Raw genomic sequence first — 23,719 nt, 5'->3', positions numbered from 1 at the left:
CCAGGCAGCTGGTTATCCATTCACATCCCTATAGGGGAGTATGGGGCAATCCTTCTGCTGCAGGCCCTGCACCCACCCCTCCTCTGCTTATTGGATTACTGGGAGGGCCTGGTTTGGGGTGGCAACAGAGGTCAGCCCCTGCAACCCTGCAGGGGCTTGGCAGCCTGCTGTGCTCCACCTCACTGCCTATCTCCTTGCCTGCTACCCTCTGCTTCACCGCAGGGGCAGGAATTAAAGAGCCTTGGAGCTGGGACAAGGTCACTCTGCTTCCTGCTGCCGTGGTGAAGATGAGCTCAGCAGGCTGGGAGATGGCAGCAGTGGGGAGCAGGCTGCTGGATTGGTCTGGCTCCCTCTGCTGTGGTGAGTGTAGGGGGTGCGTGACCCCTACTGCCCCTTCAATCCAGACCCTAGGTAATGTCCCAGCCTGCCCTGATCCTGGTGGGGGCTGCCCATCACCATCCTATGGGTGAGATGGCTCTGACGGGGGATTCTTCCATAAGCCTAGATAATACTCCTCTCAGAGAGGTTTGTCCCTAGGTTGACAGAATAATTCTTCCACTCACATAGTGCTATCCACATGGGTATTTAGGTCAACTTAACTAGACCAGGCATGGATGTGAATTTTTCACACTGCTGATCACTAAACTGACCTAATTTTCGAGCATATGCCAGATCTGAATAACTTCCTCAAATCTGAAGAATCACTTTGTGTAGCATGAAAGATTGTCTCCTTAGCAAACAAAAGTTGGTCCAATAAAAGATACTATCTTGCCCACCTCATCAATTTTAAATTCTGTTACTCTAGACAGAATAGCCATTTCTAGCTTTTGCCATTTTAGTGGTGGCCAAGTTCTTTAGTGGTCAATACACCTAGTAAAAAGATTTCTTCAGACATGCAAAATATTCTAAATTTCTTGTAATCATGTTTCCAATAGGGATGTAAGTGACTAGATGACTATCGGATAAGCAAAAGCTTATTGGACAGTCGACTAATCCCTCAACTAGTCACTCCCCCTTCCCTCCCTTGCTGCCTCTATCAGGAGCCAGTCCTGGGAGGAGCCGGCTTCAAAGTCGGTTTCCCGTAGCCCCATCTTTGCAGGCGACGGAGAGGGGGAGGGTCAGGGCAGGTAGGGGGTAGTGGGGACCAGCTGACTTTTAATACATTTAAAAGGCTAAAGCGCAGAAGGAAGGACCCAGTGCCAGCCAGGAATCAGCTGATTCCCGGCTGGTGCCCAGTCTTAGATGCTGCCTCTGCTTTTTAAATGTATTAAAAGCCTTTCAGCTCTTAATACTTTTAAAAATCAGAAGCACAGTGCGGGGGACCTGGCGCAAGCTGGGAAAGCTGATTCCTGGCTGGCGCTAGGTCCCCCCTGCTGTGCTTTAGCCTTTTAAGTGTATTAAAAGTCAACAGGCTCTTAATACTTTTAAAAGGCAGAGCTGCAGCAGGGTTAACTCCTGGGCCAGGAGCTAACCCCCCTGCGACTCCCCCACTAATTGATGGAAAATCCATTGACTAGTCAACTAATTGATTAAACTAAATTTAAAATCCCTAGTTTCCAGTGTGAGTTAAGCAGCACTTGTTTAAAAAAATTTAAAAAACCCACAAGCTAGGCCTGGTGTACGTTACAAACTTACATCAGCATAACTATATTGCTCAGGGATATGGGTAATCCACACCCCAACTGATGCAATTATCCCAACCTAACACCTGGTGTAGGCATGTCAGGCGACAGTCAGGGCAGTGAGTGGTGTGTGTGTGTGTGTTACCGAGAAAAAAAATGTCCGTGACTTTACTGCTAGGACCGGGGTCCCGTCACAGAAGGCAGCCAACAGGCTGACAGATGCCCTGGGTTTATAGGAAGAGCCTATTACATCTCAGATTTTAGCTGCTAGAATATAGGATCCCTTTGCAGCAGGCAGTCTAGGAAAGACTGAGAGATGCCCCAACGGATCTGTCACCTAGGAGTGACACAATCCAAACGCCCAAGCTCTTCCTATATCTATCCCTTATGACCGGCTGAAGTTCTTTTAAATTGTGCTTGGTTCTGTTACAGCAACTGAAGGAGTCAGGTTAAAACTTAAAGAGTTACAGGTTTATTGTTACAGGGTAAACTTAGCTGTTAAATGCTACTACTGTGTTACAGATAACACAGCCACTATAAAGGACAGGACAGAAATTACACTAATAAGTCACTTACAGGTACCATGAAACCCTTTTGGTTCTCTGAGCTCTTATTAAATGTATGCAAAATAGACACCTAGCAGGTATATATTCTCACCCCTGCGTTCCAGACTTGGCGTGGCCAGCGTCTTTCTCTCAGTCCCTTGGGAAGAAGTAGGGCGAGGTTGGGCGTCCCACAGACCTTGGGAGACAATCAATACCTGCCAGCAGGTGTAGATGATTGGAGTTCAAATGGGGTGGGCTACTAAACCCTCTTTATACCCCTTGGGTCATGTAGGCTTCTTCCTGGTCTCAAGTGGCCAATTAGGAAAAATGGCTTTGAATGCCAAGTTTCCCACGAAGGGTGCAAAGCATAATTCACACCTGGGAAAATGCAGACAATGGGCACCTCTGGTATGTGATGGGCGAAGATTCCTCTCCTGGGACAGTGCAGGAGTGTCAATTACTGGTACTAGCCATCAGGGCAATGGGAGGCCCCGGGTTGTCAGCTAGCCCATTTACTGTCTGGTTTCTGTTTATGGTAGAGTCAGGGACAGGCAGCACACCTGCGTTCCCAGGGCATCAAAGGCTGACTGCCTTTCTCTTGCTCTCTGGGGGGGGGAGGAAGCAAGACGGGGTTCATGTCTGGCTACAAGGCTGTAGGGATGTAAGCAACTAATCGACTAGTTGATTATCCGATAAACAGAAGCTTATAAGATAGTCGACACACTAGTCAATTAGTTGCTCCCCCCATCTTGCTGCCTCTTTCACAGTGAAATTTCATATGTAATTAGCTGAAGTCATGAGATTAATTATTTTAAAAATCCCATGACTGTGAAATTGACCAAAATGGACCATGAATTTGGCAGGGTGTTGTGCTTAAAAGAAGCACCCGGGATCTTTATTTATCATATTTATCCCTCTCATTCAGCCAGTTAGTCATCACCTCGCCTTTTTTAATGCTTCAAAGAGGGTCCTTCCAAGGGCAGGCACTTGCTGCTTGACTCCCAAGGTCATCTATATGTCCAATCTTCTTTTCAGTGAGCTCACTTCACAAGTCTTGTTGTCTTTGAATCTGGCTCCCAGCCCCTCTCCACCCTTGCAAATGCTGCTAGAGGTGCTTATCTCTCAAGGCTTCTCCATTCACACCTCATTCATTTCAACAGGACAATCAATGAAAGGGGAGAGATCTATTTTACTCCTAGAAAAAGACATTTTCCTATCCCTAAGGCCTATAACATAAAGGGCTTAATACAGAGTTTCTATGGCCTATAAGAAGCAAAGATCTATACAAGATCAATCTATATAAAGACATAAAGTTTCTCTTAATACTGTCAAGTATGGAGCAAAATGCAGGACAATGTAGCACTTTAAAGACTAACAAGATGGTTTATTAGATGATGAGCTTTCGTGGGCCAGACCCACTTCCTCAGATCAAATAGTGGAAGAAAATAGTCACAACCATATATACCAAAGGATACAATTAAAAAAAATGAACACATATGAAAAGGACAAATCACATTTCAGAACAGGAGGGGGATGCGGGGGGAGGGAGGGGGGAAGGAAGGAAGGTAAGTGTCTGTGAATTGATGATATTAGAGGTGGGGAGAGTGGGATGTTTGTGAGCTAATGGTATTAGAGGTGATAATTGGGGAAGCTATCTTGGTAATGGGTAAGATAGTTTGAGTGTTTGTTCATTTCTTCTCGGAGAGTGTCGAATTTTAACATGAATGACAGTTCAGAGGATTCCCTTTCAAGTGCAGATGTAAAAGGTCTTTGTAGCAGAATGCAGGTGGTTAAGTCATTGAGAGAGTGTCCTTTCTGGTTAAAATGGCAAGAAACTGTTTTTTCTTTGTGATCTTGTCCGATATCCGTTTTGTGGGCATTAATCCTTTGATGAAGTGTCTGAGATGTTTGTCCAATGTACATAGCAGACGGACACTTTCGGCATATGATAGCATAAATTATATTTCTGGATGCACAGGAATATGTGTTCTTGTCAAGTATGGGTTCTCTTGGCCAGGCCTCGGGTGCATAGCCGGGAACCGCAGCAACCTCAACAGTCACATGGATAGCAACAAGGCTTATCTACCAATAAAATGGAGCTTGTCAGAGTCCAGCACTCAACACCATATATGGGCATCGCACCGCACCCAGTCCACACCCATGCCACTCCCAGAGCACAAACAATACCAAATATGGTAATAGGCAATAACATAAAAACCCCTGAGCCCTAAACTCAGGAAGGACTCCTGAATATTGGAAGACAGAATCAGAGTCTGCCTTAGGACCCAAAGGCGCCTCCCACCCACCGAATCTAAAAAGGGGTGTACGAATCTCGAGCACGCTCCGTCCTATTCCTTGTATGTCTTTGTGCTGTTGTCATTGCTGAGTTTGTAAGTATTTAATTTACCCTCACTGTTAAGTGGTTTAATAGAGACAGGTTAGAAAATATATTGCTTACTGGTAACTTTTACCTTTGCTATTGTCAGTGTTAAAGAAACAGTTTTTGAAATGTGTATATCTTTGACTTAGCTGTATCATAGGTAGAGTTTTAAAAATTGTTGTGGTTCAATTGTTTTGTGGCATATATTGGGTAGTTGCTCATTTTAAGTTGTTTAGTTTAATAAATCATTCCTTCTTTGATAAAACTTGTCTTGCCATCATTCGCTAATTTTACTGGGTATTTGGCCTTAAGCCTTTGGGACTCCCGCCATTTTACCGAACCGAGAACCAACAAATACAAAGTTATGTGAGACTGATACATGGTTTATATGGAAATGTTACAGAGATTTATCCACAAGGGCCTTAGAGATATTGCTGCTGAGGAAGTGTAGGTGCAGCTATGCAAATGGAAGAGTGCCTCTCTCAGCATAGCTAACATTATTCTTTGATGGTGGTTTTCCTACACTGGCAGAAAAAACTATCGGTATATAATGCCTGCTTCTACACTAGGAGGGCTGTGTTGGGATATGTTCTGTGGAATGGGCATGGTCTGTGTCTTAATTCCAATTAACATCGCCTCTACACTGCCCATCTTTGATCAAGTCACTTAGGCTGTGTCTAGACTGGCCAGTTTTTCCGGAAAATCAGCCGCTTTTCCGGAAAAACTTGCCAGCTGTCTACACTGGCCGCTTGAATTTCCACAAAAGCACTGACTTCCTACTGTAAGAAATCAGTGCTTTTTGTGGAAATACTATGCTGCTCCTGTTCGGGCAAAAGTCCCTTTTGTGCAAAACTTTTGCGCAAAAGGGCCAGTGTAGACAGCTGAGATTTGTTTTGTGCAAAAAAGCTCCGATTGCGAAAATGGCAATCGGGGTTTTTTTACGCAAAAGCACGTCTAGATTAGCCACGGACGCTTTTCTGCAAAAAGTGCTTTTGCGGAAAAGCGTCCGTGCCAATCTAGACACTCTTTTCCGAAAATGCTTTTAACGAAAAACTTTTCCATTAAAAGCATTTCCGGAAAATCATGCCAGTCTAGACATAGCCTTAGAGTACATTTACACTGCAAGCTTATTTCAGAAAAAGCTATTCCGGAAAATATCTTCTGGAATAGCTTAATTTGAAATAGAGCAGCCGCACTACAGGGAAGCCTCGAAATTAGTCCAAGGCAGGCTCCCCTAATGTGGATGCACTATCTCAATTTAGAGCCCCAGAAGGTGCTGGGGAGGAACTTTAGAATAGCCCTGGTGAAGAGCTATTTCGACATAGCAGCAGTGGAGTGTCCACACACACCCTCTTCCAAAAGAGCTTTTTCGGAAGTGGCATTATTCTTTGTGGAATGAGGTTTTCCAACGTCGGAAAATGCCCTCCATTATTTCGATTTTGTTTTGAAATAACGCCATTGCAGTGTGGACGCTAGTATTGTTTTTCCAGAATAATGGCCGTTATTCTGGAAAAATGGTACAGTGTAGACGCACTCTTAGTCCCTGAGCCACCATCTGGCTTCAGCACTGGCCTGCCACATTGTGTTGCTGCCAAACTGGGTCGCCCAAAAGCCACAACCCCTTACCAGCCCCAGCTATCTGCAAGCTACCTGCCAGCTTGGCAGAGAAGATGCAGCATGGTTGGGATCAGGACTTAGTTTAGGGAAGGCTAAACCTTGGTACTGCCACTCATGGTATACCGTGTTTCATAAAATAATTCTCTGTGTTAGAACGTTGACTGCTTAAGGCCACTAGACAGAAACAGCCACTAATAAACAAACATCTTTTTTTGTTTGGGGTGATAACTCTACAACCGCTCCCTGAGTTACGAACAAGTTACGGACCAACACTTGGTCTGTAACTCGAAGTGTTCGTAACTCGGATCCCATAGAGTTACATGGCGATCGCGCTGTTCGTAAGCGCGGATCCGCGTTTACGATCGCTTTGGTCGTAAGTGTGGATGGTTGTAAGTGGAGGTGATCGTAAGTTGGGGAGTGGTTGTACAACAGAACATTTCTTTCAATTTCAGCTCTATAAAAATAGGCCTAATAAACACCCTTCCCTCATTATTATTTTAAACCAATCCTCCAACTCCTTTTTACCGTTAGGAAGAACTACAGATAATACCCTACTCTTGACCCCGGTCACTCACCTAACAGAGTGCCACTGGTTCTTTCCTTTCTTTTAAATCGAGCAATTAGATCTGATACATTACCCAGCTCTGCTGTATGGGTTTCATGCCCTTTCACCTTTCCATGTCTTTTTCTCTACCACTGCAGAGCCAAGAGTGAAACAAAGAGTCCAGCTGGGGGGTACTCTTGTGGATCAAAGTCCCAAATGCCTTTGAGAGCTAGATGGGTAGTAAAACCCAAAGACAATGCATGACAGGGTGTATCTCTCTTCCCCACAAGCATATACACAGCTGGTGGAAAAATTTTGTAAGAAATTAAGCTCCAAATCTGTATAATTCCTTAGGCAAAACTCCAATTGACATAAGTAGGAATTAAGCTAAGAAGAGTGCTTAATTAGGCTCTACATCAGCAGAGCTCCATCACTTGTCAGCTTGCCAGTCCTCAAAATATTTGTAATGCTCAGCAGATGTTCTTTAATCAAAGTGCTTGTCTATTACAATTGGAATTAAGTACCACTTTTAATGGGTTTGATCTGAGAAGTTTAATTGTCTATTATAGCAGTCAATGCAATATTGATTCTTTATGCAAGCATTGTAAAATTAAATGAAAAGCTCCAGAGGTCAATTTACTTCACCTTTAAAGGTCTACCTTCTTCTAACATTTAGAGCAGAATAGGCCAAGATCAGGCATGAAATCAAGAATACTAAGTCTTGAAATTCAAGTGTGTACTAGTTGACTTTCACAAAGAAAATACCAGAAATCGGAATTTGAAAGGTTTCTTCCAGTTTACTTCCTAAATGAGTAAAATAGCAAAAGTTTGAAACTGACAGAAGCCTTTCCCTCCTTCTCACAAGCATGGACTGCTACCTAATAATCATTATATGAGATTCCAGAGGATACATCCTTCCTGTAATGAGCCGGGGTGCGGATACGACATCTTATCCTGATGGGAATCCATATGTACTTCTCAGGCACATTTTCAGATAAGTTCTTGCAATGAGGGTGGGGGGGAAGGCATCTATGATTTTTCTTTTCAGTGAAAACCTTCACTCCGCTGTAGGGATGTTACATTTAGTTTAATCAACTGACTAGTTTTTCTATTGATTTAATCAATTAGTTCAATCAACAAATCAACTAGATTTTCCACTGATTAGTCGATAACTGGGGGAGCCACAGCAGGGGAACCCAGCATGAGCCGGGAATCAGCTGTCCCAGCTCACGCCGCGTCTTCCCTGCTGCGCTTCTGATTTTTAAATGTATTAAGAGCCGTATATGGTAATATGCAAGCGCGGAAAAGTGATGTGCAGACTTGGGGATAAATACCCATCGCACAGTTTCTCGAGGAGGTCTTCGCAACACATGTACCACCGTGCGTGTGCCTTCCTGTATACTCCAAAGCACTGTCGGCCTGATCAACTGACCAGCCACCTCCCCTGACTCTTGGGTGTAACCAACGCCTTCGCAACCGAACCGATATCTTTGAAATGTTCCGTGTGCTGTGTAAGTTGGTATGTATGATTTGATTTTCTTTGTTGTATAAGCTTAGTGTTGTAGTTGTTTTGGGTAGTACATAGAGTTTGTAGTTATCATTGTTATTTAATTAGTGTAGCTGGTTATCTTTAGAATAGAAACTATTCCCCTTGCCATTCCCATCCTTATATTTCTGACACGTTTAACTAGAAATCATAGAAAAAATATAATAAATACTGTAAATTCATTATTAACACGGTCTATTAAAAATCTTAGAATAAATACTATACATTCATCACTGTTATAAATAAATATCTTTTATTTGCTAAAACGGTCTACCTGGTTCTGTCCTTCCCCCCTTGGGTATGCATCATCGGACCTGTGATTCTCGCGACACTGGAGGAACTGGCTTTTAAAGCAGGAAATGATGGGGGTAAGCCACTAGTTGAGGGACTAGTTGCTTACATCCTTACTCTGCTGAGCCCTGGAAAGGTCTAAAACTATCTCAAGGGGACTGTATACATTTTAAAATCAATTTGGGAGGAAAAGTTTACAGAAAATGAAATAGTGGACATAAGGTTTCAGTTCACAGATTTCCTTTAAAACAATTATGGCTATTTGGAGAGCTTGTCTGCAGGTCTTTTTGTATTAATCACTTCCTCCTCTTAAGAGGAAGTTAAAACATAGCTGTATTTTGAAATTTCCCTCCCTTTCCTGTAAGCACCAAGTTACTGCAAAAATTTCCAACCATCATTTTTAATGGAAGGGAATCCTGTTGTAGTTCTGTGGTTTGCTGTGTAAGAGGCAGATTACCGTAACTGAATGTACAAAATTATTAGATTGCAGCGATAAGCACATGTAAGTTAGGAAGTTCCAGAATATAGTGTGCCTATGGAACTGTAATTCTGTCCCCTTCTAAGTGTGCATGTGATACAGTCTTTAATTGTATGATTACATATTTTTTCTACGGGAACTCTGCCTCGTTCAGGCTATGTCTACACTACAAGGTTTTTTGTGCAAAAATCCACAGAGCGTCCACACCTCAAGCACGTTTTTGCACACACAAAAAAAAAACCAGTAAATCGACAGGACAGAGGACTATTGCCAATAGAGTTATTCCTCTCCCCATGAGAAATAACTCCTTTTTGCACTACAGCTCTTGTACAAAAAGGCATGTGTGGATGCTTCGCAGGGGTTTCTTATGCAAAAAGAGCCTATCAGAAAAAGCACAAGTGCTCTGATGGCCATTCTGTGAATGACCATCAAAGCTTTCTTGCGCAAGAGCATCCATGCAGTGTGGACGCTCTCTTATGCAAAAACACATTGCTTTTGCCATGTGTTTTTGAGTTGTGGACATGCTTTTGTGCAGGAAGTTTTTGTGGAAGATCTCTCCGCAAAAAACTTCTTGTGCAAAAACCCTGCAGTGTAGACAAAGCCTCAGCGGACAGGGTTTAGGGAATGAGGCAACTGTTCAATATTTCTATCATTGTCCAAATAGTGTTCCCCTTCTTCTTTACTGCATACCATCCAAAATCCACCGTTGACACAGAATTAATCATGGCTTCAGGGTCTTTTCTAGGACATTAATTGTAGTGTCAGAGTGTCCCCTGAGAATTAATGAATGCCCTTCCACTACACAAGAAAAGAACAATATCCCCATTTTACTGATGGATGAACAGAAACAGAGACTTGCCGAGGCCACACATTGACTCAGCAACAGCTAAGATTAGAATCTGGGATGTCCTGAACCTGGAGATTATTTCTCCAGGCTGTATTGCCTTACCTTGCTGCCAGGTGTGCTGAACATTGACTGTTGCAGTTGTGAGTGCTCAGTAACTTTTGCCAAACAGGCCCAAACTGATCACCCATAAGATACAGAACACGCAATTAGGAGTCACCTGTAGGGTTGCCAGGTGTCCAGTATTGGTAGCCTCTGTCTGGTAAAAAAAACAGAAAATACCAGACATGTAAAGTTGCTCAAAAACTTTGGTCCCTCCCCCCCGACACCCGCCTTTTTTTTTGCTCTACAACTTTGAGCCTTTTTTTTTTTGGCTCAACAAATTTTTTCCCCACCATGTTTGGTATCTGGCAACTCTAGTCACCTGTGAAAAATGTTGGTTGAAATGACTTTATCCAGTGTCACCTATGAAGTCTATGGAAAAGGCAGAGAGAAAATTCAGATTTCCAGGTCCTCATTCAACTGCTTCAACCATGAGTCACATTCTTTCTCTTTTACAATTTTAACGTAAATGAGACAACACCCCTCTTTTGGAGATGTGCTAAATGAAACCTAATTTGTTTGTATACACACAAGCCAGAAAAACAGTACCCAAACTTGTTTTGTTGAAGAATGCATGGTGCTTCTCACTTCTGCAATACATCCGATGTTTGCTATGCAGAGCCTTTCTAACTGGAATTAAGGAGGAATTTAGCACATGTGGCTTTCTCTTTCCAGTAATGCTTTTTTCCTGGTCTGGGCCCCTTTGTCTACTGCTCTGTATAAAAACGTTTTAGTGTTTTAAATGTTTATTAATTTAAAAAAACTTTTAATACATAACATTTGTCAAAACACATTGCTGCCCTTGTACTATATGCTGTTATTTTTACACACCAAATGCATTATTTGAACCTGCTGTGTAAAGTATATTTTTATGGAAATAAAGTAGACAGCTGAATAGCAAAAATTATATAATCAATAAATCTGAATGAGACATAAGCATTATGGGTCATCACAGAAAATCACACAAAGACTCGTGGGAAGAGGGGGGAGAAAGGAAGCAAAAATGTGGACTTGGGCTCCCTACTCTTCACATGCAAGACTGAAGGGTTCAGTTTAATACAGACTGGTGACAAGCTCAGCACAAGAGCTGTATGGGAACATCTTTCTCATTCACGCAACTGCATCTTAACTTGGCAAAATCTCATTTAAAGAATTTAGGTGAACTGATGTTGTGGCGGGCTCCCCAGCCCCGCCTTCTCCCCAAGGTCTGGTCCCTTTCAAAGTGGACCCAGAGGCCTAGTCCAAGGTCAGGGCAGGCCCTGAGGCCTAGTCCAGCACAAACGTAGTCCCTGAGGCCTAGTCCAAGCTCTGGGTTGATGGAGTAGGGGGGTCCGGGCCCTCCCTCTCCACCAGTCTCCAACCCAGGGCTGTTAGAATCCCAAGCTGTTTCCTTTATAAAGATTAACTTGTCTTGTCTACAGGGAGTGAGGGGGAAATAAATGTTTTCCAATAAAAGTAACTCAGCTTTCAGTGGGAGTACTGTACATTGAAAGTTCTATATACTTGAAACAAAGAACAGGACTATGTAGCACTTTAAAGACTAACAAGATGGTTTATTAGATGATGAGCTTTCGTGGGCCAGACCCACTTCCTCAGATCAAATATTGGAAGAAAATTGTCACAACCATATATACCAAAGTTATAAATCACTGTTATAAATCAAGTACACTTGAAAGAGAATCCTCTGAACTGTCAATCATGCTTAAATTCGACACTTTACGCCTAAGTTTGAAGAAAGACGCTAATTATCTTACCCCTTACAAAGATAGCTGCCCCAATTATCACCTCTAATATCATTAACTCACAGACATTTACCTTCCCCTCCCACCCCCATCCCCCTTCTGTTCTGAAATTTGATTTGTCCTTTTCATATGTGTTCATTTTTTAAATTGTATCCTTTGGTATATATGGTTGTGACAGTTTTCTTCCACTATTTGATCTGAGGAAGTGGGTCTGGCCCACGAAAGCTCATCACCTAATAAACCATCTTGTTAGTCTTTAAAGTGCTACATAGTCCTTATTTTTTGTTTCAGCTACACCAGACTAACACGGCTACATTTCTATCACTATTCTATGTACTTGAGTAATCTTGTGCACTTGATAGGGACTATCTGTTCTTGCTTCTGTGAGACACGGACATTGTTTTGGGTGCTCAATAAGTAATAATGTATAAGAACATAAGGACGGGCATGTCAGACCATTTGTCCATCTAGCCCAGTATGTTATCTTCTGACAGTGGCCAATGCCAGGTGCTTCAGAGGGAATTAATAGACAATCATCAAGAAGTCTATCTCCTGTCACCCATTCCCAGCTTTTGGCAACCAGTGTGTGTGCTAGTGAATTGGTGAAATTCTAGAGCTAAGAAACTCTGTGGGACAGGCACCCTGCAACCATTTATCCCCTGTGTGGTCTGTATTTGTTAACTGTTTGTTTAAAATCCTGTTTCAGGTGCTGGTTATGAGATCCAATGTCATGTGCTTGTGTAGGATGTGATTATCTGGGAAACTGTTGTTCCCCTCCATCTCCGTCCAGGACTGGTAAATTTGGCTGGAGTACATCTGCTATCAGATCTGTGCTAATGATTCCTGGAAGTGGCAATGGAATGTGTAATGCTCTTGCTTGCATTACATAAGCCCTTGGATGATTCTGAGGGAAAGTTTGGTAAGGACAGGTTATTTGTTCTAGCAGGCTCTTAATTGAGGCTTTTAAACTGTGACTTGAATTAATCTTTTATATAGCAGCTCTTAATATGCCTGCTACATGGGTGTAACACAGCAAAATAATGAGGTTGGCCACATTTTCTGTGGCTATTATTTTGCAATTATGTTAAAACACTGTCACGCATTTAAGACAATAGATAAGTGTATAAAAACAAAGCCATAATATAAACAGCTGTTTATTATTCACATGTGCTTTGTTTGGGAGCATCTGGAAGGGAGTCTTTTCACTTGGGCTGTGTGTCCATTTGCTTACATGCTGAACACAACTATATGCTCAGTATCTGGAAACATATTTTGATTTTTAAATAAATATAATAATCATAAAACAGCTCAGTAAATGGTCCATCCTGAGGTAAGTAACGTAATGTTTCTTTTAGCCAACAGGCACTGTGGCCTAATGAACAGGAGATTGAGTTACGTTTTCTGTAGTCTGACCTGACGAGGGAGATCTGTACTCTTATATATTGTACAGGGTCCCATGAGAAGCAGGTTAAAATGCTCAAGAGTCTCAGGTATCAAGTTGGGACCTCTAAATGAAGTGGCCACTATTGATAATTTTGGAAGCTATGTCCTAAATCGATCCTCCTGACAGTGATTCTTTATATAACCTTGGCCACCTCTTTTAATTCCTTTCCCTCTGAAGGTAAAACACCATTCATTTAGGGGATCTCAAATGGCTTTAACTAAAATTGTGTTAAAAGTAGATTGAAATTAGGAATGTAAAATCCCATTTATTTGGTTAACTGGCTAAACATATTGTTAAATGGTTAACCGATCCACGAGCGGGGAGCTGCTCCAGCCCCATTGGTTAACCATTAAAGGTGAGGCTGGCTGGTTAATTGGTTAAACATTCACATCCTTAATTAAAACCACTCTCACTACACTGGCTAAGGAGTGTGATGAACTTGAGCACATTCACTATCTATCAGTGTACTTTAATCCTGGATTATAAATGCAGATTATTAGAAATGGGGCTGAGAGTATTGTCTATTATTAAAGTTGCCCAACACTTGTTATAACAAAACCCTGTTTTATGGCTGCTTACCACTTTGCCATACTTCAGCATACCTTTTCTTTCAGCAGCTCTGGTACACCCATGCCTTGGAGCAAGCACTTGAAATTTGCCAGGTACCTATTATCATCCCAGTAAAAGTCCACGAGATGCAGTCAAATTATAATTCTTTGAAAACATGCAGTATGCAAATACTCAGTAGAGTCTGTGCATGCTTCAGCCTGTATCTGGGCAGGATTTTCCTGTCCCTTTGTGGCAACCTTCCCTACTCCCCACTCCCTCCCCTCCGCCGCTGCCTCTTTTAAGTCAGCTCCCCCTCAGCACCCGATCTTGCCTGTCCCCCTCCAGCCAGGGAGGTGGGACAAGTGAAACCACAGAGCCGACATGCACAGAGAGCTGGCTTAAAAGCATGCTTCCTGTGTGTATTGGCTCCGTGGACTCATCTACCCCCCTCACCCTCCCACTATCAGAAGCAGGAACATGGGAGTAGGAGGGGGCACAGGGTCCCGCCTCCCCCCCCCTCGCTGCCTCGGATATGGAGGCAATAAGGTGGGGGTGGGGAATGTGTGTAGTCAACAGGTTTACCAGTTAATTGTCTCGTCATCTTCACCTTGACATCCCTAGTGGCAGCAGGAAGGCAGGGGCTTGGAGAATGGGAATGGGCAGGTTCTCCCTTGCCCCTTCCCCCAGTCTTGGAACTCCTAGGCTGGATTACATGGGCCTAGAGTACATATTTTATTTAAAAAAACCTGATCTTGATTAAAAATTGCCAGTAGTGGGAGAATCCACCATGATCCTTTGTAAAAGTGGGCTTTGATGAGTGGGCGTCTGGGATCCGTGTTCAAAGGAAGCCAAAAACTCTCAAGGTCCCTGCCAATCTGACCTGGCAGAAAATGTCTTTCCAGACTACAAATCTGGATACCCTGAGAATCAGTCAAACACGTAGGAAAGAGGACCTCAAATTAGAGTTGTAAAGGTTTAACCGGCTATCTGGTAAGCATGTCGCTTACCCGCATGCTTACTAGGGTCACTGGTTAACCGGCAGGGGGCTGCTCTGGTCAGGCTGGGCCTGGGGGGAGCAGACCCCTCCCTGCCTGCAGTGCAGTGTAGCAGGCTCAATTTAGCCTGGCTGGAAGAGCAGGCCTGGCAGGGCTGAAGCAGCCCCTCTCCCATGGCATGGTGCAGCAGGCTTTGCCTGGCCTAGTTGGAGCAGCTTACAGTGTCGTGGGCCTGCATGGGCTGAGCAGCCCCTCACCCACATGCTGCCACAGGATCACAGTGAACTGGTCAAACATTATGTTTAACAGGCTAACCTTTTAACATGGATTTTAAATCCTTACCTCAAATCCTTTCATGTGAGTAGATTGAAGGTCAGGCTGGTATCTGTATTTTTATTAGCAGTGATAAAATGAGGCAATCAAGGGAGAGCAATTGCCTCACATGCTAAAGAGCAAAGCTGGCACTCCCTCCACTTTCCTTGTGATCTGAGACAGCATTAGAGACTCCTTCCTCTAATGTGATAGTATTGCCCACCCACGATGGTTAAAACTGACGAGTCCCTCCCTCCCCCAAATCATGAGACTTTTAACAAATATATTTGGAGTTCTATCGTTTTTCCTTCTGACCTCAAGGCTCTAGTGTGCCCACAGGCCACTTTTCCTAGAGTTTCTCTGCAACTAATAGGGCTAGAAATATTTTTTAAATAAACAAAAACTGAGATTGTCACTTAATTCCAGGACTCCAGGAGCTCGGGCTGAAAGAAACAGGTTTTGCAAGACTCATGCTAAAATCACATGGTTTCTGGAGCTGCCTGGAGGGTTGTTTGCTTTTAAGTTCCACTGTTTGTTTTCCTGCTTCACATTGGCTGAGAAGTGAAAACACCTGTGCAGTGCCTAAGACTGACAGAGACCAGAAACCTCAGGATCTCTACCAAGCATTTATAAACCTCAACTACCCACCCCGAGAAATAAAAAAGCAAATTGAAAGAGCCAGACGAATACCAGAACCATCTACTTCAAGACAGACCCAAGAAAAGCAACAATAGAACAACACTTGTCATCACCTACAGTCTCCAACTTCAACCTGTCCAACACATTATCAATAAACTACAGCCTATACTGGAACAGGATATTAAACTCCAAGAGTCTCTGAGAGACAGACCTATAGTCTCCTATAGACAACCACCTAACCTCAAGATGATTCTTACCAACAACCACAGGACATACCACACTAATACCAACCCTGGTACCTTCCCTTGCAACAAACCCTGTTGCCAGCTTTGTCCACATATTCACTCTGCTGATACCATTATTGGACCTAACCAAGTGAGTTATAAGATCAAGAACACATATTCCTGCTCATCCAGAAATATAATTTATGCTATCATGTGCCGAAAGTGTCTGTCTGCTATGTACATTGGATAAACGTCTCAGACACTTCGCCAAAGAATCAATGCCCACAAAACAGCTATTAGACAGGATCACAAAGAAAAAACAGTTTCTTAACATTTCAACCAGAAAGGACATTGTCTCAACGACTTGATTACCTGCATCCTGCTTTTAAGACTATACTTGAAAGAGAATCCGCTGAACTGTCATTCATGCTTAAATTCGACACTTTACACCTAAGCGTAAACAAAGATATTAATTATCTTACCCATTACAAAGATAGCATCCCCAATTATCACCTCTAATATCATTAACTCACAGACATTTACCTCTCTCTCATCCCCCTTCTGTTCTGAAATTTGATCTGTCCTTTTCATATGTGTTAATTTTTTTTTAATTGTATCCTTTGGTATATATGGTTGTGACAATTTTCTTCCACTATTTGATCTGAGGAAGCGGGCCTGGCCCATGAAAGCTCATCATCTAATAAACCATCTTGTTAGTCTTTAAAGTGCTACATAGTCCTGTTTTTTGTTTCAGCTACCCCAGACTAACATGGCGACATTTCTATCACTAAGACCTTTGTGTGTAACATCGCCATCTGGTGACACGCACTGCACAATGTGACTGAGCTCCTGCTCACTTGCTAGAGCAGGGTCAGCAGCCTTTTCAAAGCAAAGAGCCAAACTACATCAAAATTCAAAAGAAGTGGTCAACAAAGAGCTATATAAGAAAGTCCATTTGCACCGTGGACATGGTACTGCTAAATAAACAAACCAGCGAGGCTAGTTAACTGGTTTCTCAAAGTGGTTGCGTGAACCACTTTGAGAAACACTGTTCTATGTTATGAAGGGGCTCTATGGAAAAAGTTGTACATCTAGAAACAAACATCTGACTCTGTGAATTCGGTGTGAGTTAGATCATGTGTGAATGGGTGACAATTCATTAATGTGTCAAACAGCATGTTGGGCACATGTGTGGGAAGGGAGGAACTATAAAAATAAAAATGATCAGTTAGTTTTGCAGGGATCATGTGACATTCTGTATATTGAACATATTTTTAAATTTCACAGAAGTACTCTGCCATTTTACAACACTTGCTTGATGTGCATGAGTGGTCTACACCTTCTGTTACAGAAATAACTGCTTATTTTTATTAGTAGGCAGCCAAGAACATATGACTTAAGCTTGCACACTGCTTGCCTAGCATGGCTGTTTTCTTAAATGCTCACTTTCAAGTCTGGTCTTTTAACCCCACTTGAGAAAGGGCTTTGGCTAAAATATGCTTTCTGGGTTTGTGCTGGTGTTTGATGTCAAGACTGGAACTAGGGTTAACAAAAGAATACTGGAACGCCAGCATCTAGGAAGGATTAATCAGATCATGGAGGAAGATGTCACCTAGGGTACATCCACACTGCACACTTATTTCAGAATAAGCTGTTCTGGAAGAAATACTCTGAAATAGCTTATTTCAAAATAGCACATCTACACTACTGGGAAATCTCAAAATTAGTCTGAGGCAGGCTCCTATAATGTGGATGCGCTACCTTGATTTAGAGCCCCAGGAAGCAATAGGACGTAATTACAGGCAGTCCCCGGGTTACGTACAAGATAGGGACTGTAGGTTTGTTCTTAAGTTGAATTTGTATGTAAGTCGGAACTGGTACATATTGTAGGGGAAACTCTAGCCAAACATTTCTCCAGAGCTCAGTTTTATTCTCCCACATCTCACTTCCCTCAGTCCTTTATTCTCAAGCTGAGGTGTCTGCTGAGAAAAGCCGCTCCACGTCTCCCTGGTCTGCTGGGGGGGGGGGGGGGGGGGCTAGCTTCGCGTCTCCCTGGTCTGCTGGGAGGAAGCAGCTAGTGCGGTGTTGCCTCACCCCGTTTGTAAGTAGGGATCCGATGTCAGTCAGATCCATGTAACCCGGGGACTGCCTGTACTTTGAATGGACTTGGGGAGGAGCTATTTTGAAATAGCAGCAGTGAAGTATCCACACTACAGCTATTTCGAAATAGCTATTTTGGAAGAGGTGTTATTCCTCGTGGAATCAGGTTTAAAGAAGTCGGAATAAGCCATCTGTTATTTCAAATTTATTTTGAAATACAGAATTGCTGTAGTAATCAGTTTTGAAAGCTCTAACTGCCAACTGATTTGGATTCTGTTGACCTTTCTCTGACTTGGTTGATCTCACTGGCTTGTCTACCCAGTGTTACCATTAACACCGCATTATGATTCAACCCGTTTATCCTACAAGCGTATCTACCATTGTTTGGCAAACCATGAAGAGCATTTGGTGATTAAGGGCCATATTGTAGTCTCTGCACTCACAGGCTATGGGGATCCGGAGGTTGCCGACCTTGGGCAGTACAGGAGTAGGCAGTGCCACCTTCATAACAGCATATCCCCACTCCCCCTGCCCACCACAGAAGGTCCTTATTGGGAATCAGGGTCTGTATGGAGAGGGCATCGGATCAGGGCGAAAACACTATCAGCTCATATACTTGTCATGGGTAATCTTATGGGTAAACCGCTCCAGTTTTTCCTGCTGTGCCATTGAACAGTCCCTGCCAACAAAGGCTCATACTGACGGGTTTCTGGAAGGAGCTGAGAGCCAAAGCTGAGGTGCAGAGCCTGAGCCAAGGTAACCTTATATCTCTGGATTCATGAAAATCTCTAGCAGTGGCTGATTTTGGTGACAGCTCTCTGTGCATGTGGTGGGGGGTAGGGAGTGGAGGGGCAAGCCTGAGTAGGGCCTAATAGTGCTCCCATAATGTAAATGTTACTACTATGGCTTCTTCATTGAGGTAAATTCAGCCCCTTTATTCCCAAAGAAAGAATGCAATGGTTACATTTTTCCTGACCTCCTTATTGCACTGGAGTTGTGTGGATGGGACTTTGTGTTGCCACTGTGACCAAAGTGGCTTACATTCTCATTGCAATACTTCAGTCACCTCACTGGTAGCTAGACCATCAGATCCAGACTATAAAGTAGAGAGAAATAATTTACATCACACCACAAGATATGTTATAATCTTCCATAAACCCAACACTTTATTTCAAATTACATCACAATGAGTCTGTTAATAAAATACACTAATTCACCCTAGTCTGCATTGCCCTCATTTCGTTTAGGGTTAGCATCCTTCTTCAGTTTATATTAAAAGCTTGATAGCGTTAAAAAATTACTGCATTGTACCTGTAGTAGCTGATAACTTCTGTAACAGCAGGTTACAGAAGAAACTTCCAGAGCTAATTAACACTTCCATTAACCTCACATTTTTGGCACCATTACATTTTTTAAATTTTAAACCAAGCAAACTAATTCCATATTAAACCAGTAAAATCACTCATCTGAAACATGGCAGTGATTGTCACGCAACTGCTGTCTAGAAATATACAAAAATGTTTCTTTTTGTTAAAAAAATAGGAATTCTGACTTGTATTTCACAGCACTTGACTGTGATAACAGAACAGGGCCAGCCCTACTGTACTGTAGCTATGAAGTTTTGGCTAAACACATTTAGTCATTTAATTAGCTGTTCAATGGCTTTTTTTTTTGCCTTTGGTAACAGTCACAATATAAACACCTGTCAGGATGTGTGGGATGGTGGAGAGGAAACAGTTCATCTCAGTCATACTGCTGTTTGGATGAATCCATTGACTACAACTTTAGTTAGTTTTTTGGGGAAGACAATGCTGCACAAAGTTTTGGCAGTTTACTAGCTGCCAATTATCCAGCTTACTAATGAGACTTTATTAGAAACACTGATGTGCTGTGATCCACTGGTCAAGTCTTGATTTCTCTTCTCTGGAATAATGGCTAACTGTGTCTACGAATGTATAATTAATAATAGTAGAGATGTGCCAGGCCTTGTTTATACAAGCATGTGCAATTAGTTGCTTTTGGAAATTTTTAGATTCAACAGCTTGGGGGCAGGGAGGTTTTTTTGGTTTTGTTTTGTTATTTTAAACTTTATAAGCTCCGTGTGCTTCTGGTTTCACATATTATCACTTGACATAAAGTGAAACTATGCTATATGAAACAGGGTTTTTTTTTGTCCTGTCTCCTGTTCCATACTATTGCAATCAGTTTTTGGCACACAGTAATTGGTTCGTGTTTCCCTGATTGCAGGCTCCATTGTAATAGTATTTATTCTGAAAGACATCTATTGTATCACTCACTTCCTTCCTGCCCAAATTACACTGAGAAACAAAAAGGAAACCTGACTACACTGTTATGGATAAAATAGGCTTTAATTAGAGTAAGGTCTATAAGCATCTTAGGGCTTCTGGTTCCAAAAAAAGACAAAGATTTACATTGTAACTGCAGTGGTGTCTGTTCTTTTTCTGGGACTGTAAATTTGTAATGGCTATGGCAGGAATCTGGACCATGCTTTTTTAAAAGCCTCATTCAGGCAAAAGTATCATCTATTTATTTATAAACTGATGAGCCTTTCTCTCTGCCCTGGCTTTTAAAGGGCCTGATCCTTTCCATTACAGTCAGTGGGCATTGGATCAGACCACAATGTGGGGTATAAAGCTCTGTCATAGCTTTTTCACACAAACAGACTCGTTGAAAAAAGGACCACTGTATTCAATGCTCTTGCAGGGAGAAAGAGAAAGTACTTGAAGAAACAATGGAACAATTTTGGCAGGGAGGTCAATTTATTCATGGTATTAGACCACGTCAAGGCTTGGGTAATGTAATCATGGGCAGCTGGTGAAGGTAGGGCGGGAGAAGCATCACGGGGAAGGTGGGCGGCGCCCGGCCCCGGTGCATAGGGAGGGCACTAACGTACTGGCTGCCCGTGAATGTAATTTCTGTTTTTAATAGGTAACCCTGGCAAAACGGCCAACACCTTAAGGCTACGTCTAGACTGCAAGCCTCTTTCGAAAGATACTGCAGAAAGATACTTTCAAAAAAGCCTCTTTCGAAAAAGAGCATCTAGACTGCAACCAGTACTTTCGAAAAAGCAAGCCGCTTTTTCGAAAGAGTGCACCCAGGCAGTCTGGATGCTCTCTTTCGAAAAAGCCCTGTTTGCATTCAAGAACGCCTTTCGAAAAAAGGCGTTCTTCCTCGTGAAATGAGGAGTACCACCGTCGAAAGAAAAGCCACGTTCTTTCGATTTAATTTTGAAAGAACGTGGCTATAGTCTAGACGCCGATGAAGTTTTTTCGAAAAAAGGCTACTTTTTTCCAAAAAACCCTGCAGTCTAGACACAGCCTAAGAGTAAAAGTCACCTCTCAAATTCACACTGAGAATTTGTCATCTGCATGGATCTCTGCTACATATTCAGCATTCATTCCGCACACATAGAACAGGTGCAGAATATTCAACAGTGCAGGTGCAAATGTTCTTAGTGTGAATCAATCAGCCAATCTTTGTACAGGGCGTCCCCGCTATAAGTCGCCTTGGTATACATCCGTTCAGCAATAAGTCGTTGATGCTTGTAGGAACTGATGCAAGTTCTCATTACAAGTTCTCCCATTCCTCGCTTTTAAGTTGTGCAACCCCCTCCTGAATTTGCGCAAATGGAAGTCAGCTGTGGGAAACAAATTCCCTGCTTTAAGTTGTTTTGCTATGAGTCCAAGCTTTTTGGACTTATAGCGAGGACAGCCTGTAGTGGAAAGTGAGAGCAACACTATATGAAAATATCAAAAGTCTCAGTAAGACCAGATGAAAGTGTTAAGGTGGGATGGACAGCAAACCTAGGAATTCAACATGCTTGTAGTGCAATTTACATTAATTTGAGAAGTAGCAGCTGGAGAAGCAGCATATTGTCCATGAACACACCTAGAGTGTGTATTAATAGACAACTCTGGCAAAGAGTAAAATTTTGGCAGAAATAAATGAAAGTGGGAATAAAGTACAATATCTTAGCATGGTAAATTCTGGTTCTTAGGATATTTTCACCTTTTACAAATGGACTTTTATACATGAACTTGAAAGCTACAGTGTTTAGGTTGCCAAACTTCATTGTAATATATTCCTCACATTTCATATTCAAAAATTAACTCCAGGCTAAGAGCATCAAGGCATAAATCTGGGAAGCAGCACATGAAGGGTAAGCAGAAGAAGTCAGTATGTTACTTAACTGGAGTAACTAAGCACTTATTTTTGCCTTTTTGGACAAAAATGTCGCAAAATACATTTCCCACATTCTCTGCCCCACTTCAGTTTGGGTAGAGCTGTCCGTGCTATAGAGATACAGTCGCTCAAGAGTATATTCGGAAGACAGATAAAAATACAAAATACAAAACAAAAAATGCAGTATAGTATTATCACACTTGAGTAATGGAGACAGTATCAGACTTAGGCTACTGCCAGACCGATGCACTTTTTGAGGGACATTTTCAAGAGTATCAAGCTGAGCCACTGTACAGGAACCAAACACAAACTAGCATTGTTAGACAAGGGTAAGAAGCAAAAGGGAGATTTTCAGGGTACACAGATAGAGGAGATGGCTGTCAGATGTGAGATTGTGCTTTCCTGTTGTACCCACCAGAACCTCGGAGAAGATTGTTTTCTGTCTGTATCTATTTTTTTGTAGCAGTTCCTTGAAATATCTTCACATTTGGCCATCATGCATGATTATAAACTTACCCCGTTTCTCCTTTTGTTAGGCTATGATTTCTTTATTTTTTAAAACCTTTTTATTTTTTTAACAACTGTTAAAAAGTTTTATGGTAAAAATAACTCACTATATGATACATATACCCAAAATGATGTGATACTTTATATAATAAAAGATGAAAATATTCACTTTCCATAATAAAAATAAGTTCTATTTTTTGTTTATTTTACAATATACTTAATATTCTTCTCTTCTTCACGCTGAAAGTAAATAGGTCCCATTTTGAGAGCACTTCTGAGTCGATTAAAGTGGCAAGAGACTGGAGAATGGCTTATAAGCATTTTGAGCAGCCGCATTCCACATGCCTCTCCAGTTCTTCCATGAAGGAGGAGCCATCCACACACTGAAATATGTATTTCCGCCTTTTGCTTCGGAGGGGAACACAACACTGCCCATTACTGCAACTGCCACGACATTCCATCTGCGGAACTTTGGAGGTAGTGACACATGAGCTGTAGCCATGCTGTTTACGGATCACTTCTCGGACAATCTCTCCCTGGCAAAGATTCTCTGTAAAGACAACGGAAAGCATAGAGACCGGTTTGTACAAGATTATAATTTAGAGATGTTCCCTCAGAAGGAACAGTATTGTGAACATGGGATTTTGGAGATATGCCCAAGAGGCAAGAAGTGGGAATAACTGCACTGTGCAGCAGTTCACCAGAGACAATGCCCGGTTTGTGCTATTAAAGTTTTATTCCGTTCTCTTTCACTGGCTTGTTATTTATGATCCCCAAGATTGTTAGAGAGAGGAAGGATGAGGAAGGTGATAATTATCTTGTAAATCCCTCCCCACCAACCATGTGCATGTTCTAACATTTATTCTGTTAAAGGTAAACAACTACGCATAGAGCTTTAATTCTCCAAAGCTTTGTATCAAGTATAAAATGCTATCAGGACAGAGTAGGACTCACTTTGTGCCGGAATGTATTTATACAAGGCAATGTGAAATCAGGTCTGTTGCCTTGAACAAGGGGAGTGTGCAAAGTCTCCTC

At 42.2% G+C, this 23,719-nt stretch overlaps 1 protein-coding gene and 1 long non-coding RNA gene across 2 annotated transcripts in view; both read right to left on the bottom strand.

Moving 5' to 3' along the window:
- Positions 1-2,451: 2,451 nt before the first annotated feature.
- On the bottom strand, positions 2,452-15,269 carry LOC142818702 (uncharacterized). Its single transcript, XR_012896300.1, has 3 exons — positions 15,042-15,269; positions 9,973-10,126; positions 2,452-4,249 (listed from the first exon to the last, which is right to left on the bottom strand). It is a non-coding gene; the product is annotated as an uncharacterized LOC142818702 (long non-coding RNA).
- A 3,841-nt stretch (positions 15,270-19,110) lies between these two features.
- The window catches only part of SLIT3 (slit guidance ligand 3), a 795,269-nt gene continuing 790,660 nt past the window's right edge, over positions 19,111-23,719 (bottom strand). Inside the window, exon 36 of the mRNA XM_006115755.4 lies at positions 19,111-23,234. Coding sequence (XP_006115817.1) covers positions 22,996-23,234 — 239 coding nt within the window. The 3' untranslated portion in view covers positions 19,111-22,995. The remainder of the gene's footprint in view (positions 23,235-23,719) is intronic.

The sequence above is a fragment of the Pelodiscus sinensis genome, chromosome 17, assembly GCF_049634645.1.
Source record: "Pelodiscus sinensis isolate JC-2024 chromosome 17, ASM4963464v1, whole genome shotgun sequence".
NCBI classification, from domain to species: Eukaryota; Metazoa; Chordata; order Testudines; family Trionychidae; genus Pelodiscus; species Pelodiscus sinensis.
The sequence above is the reverse complement of the archived record's forward strand: the minus strand, read 5'-3'. Positions and strand labels throughout refer to the sequence as shown.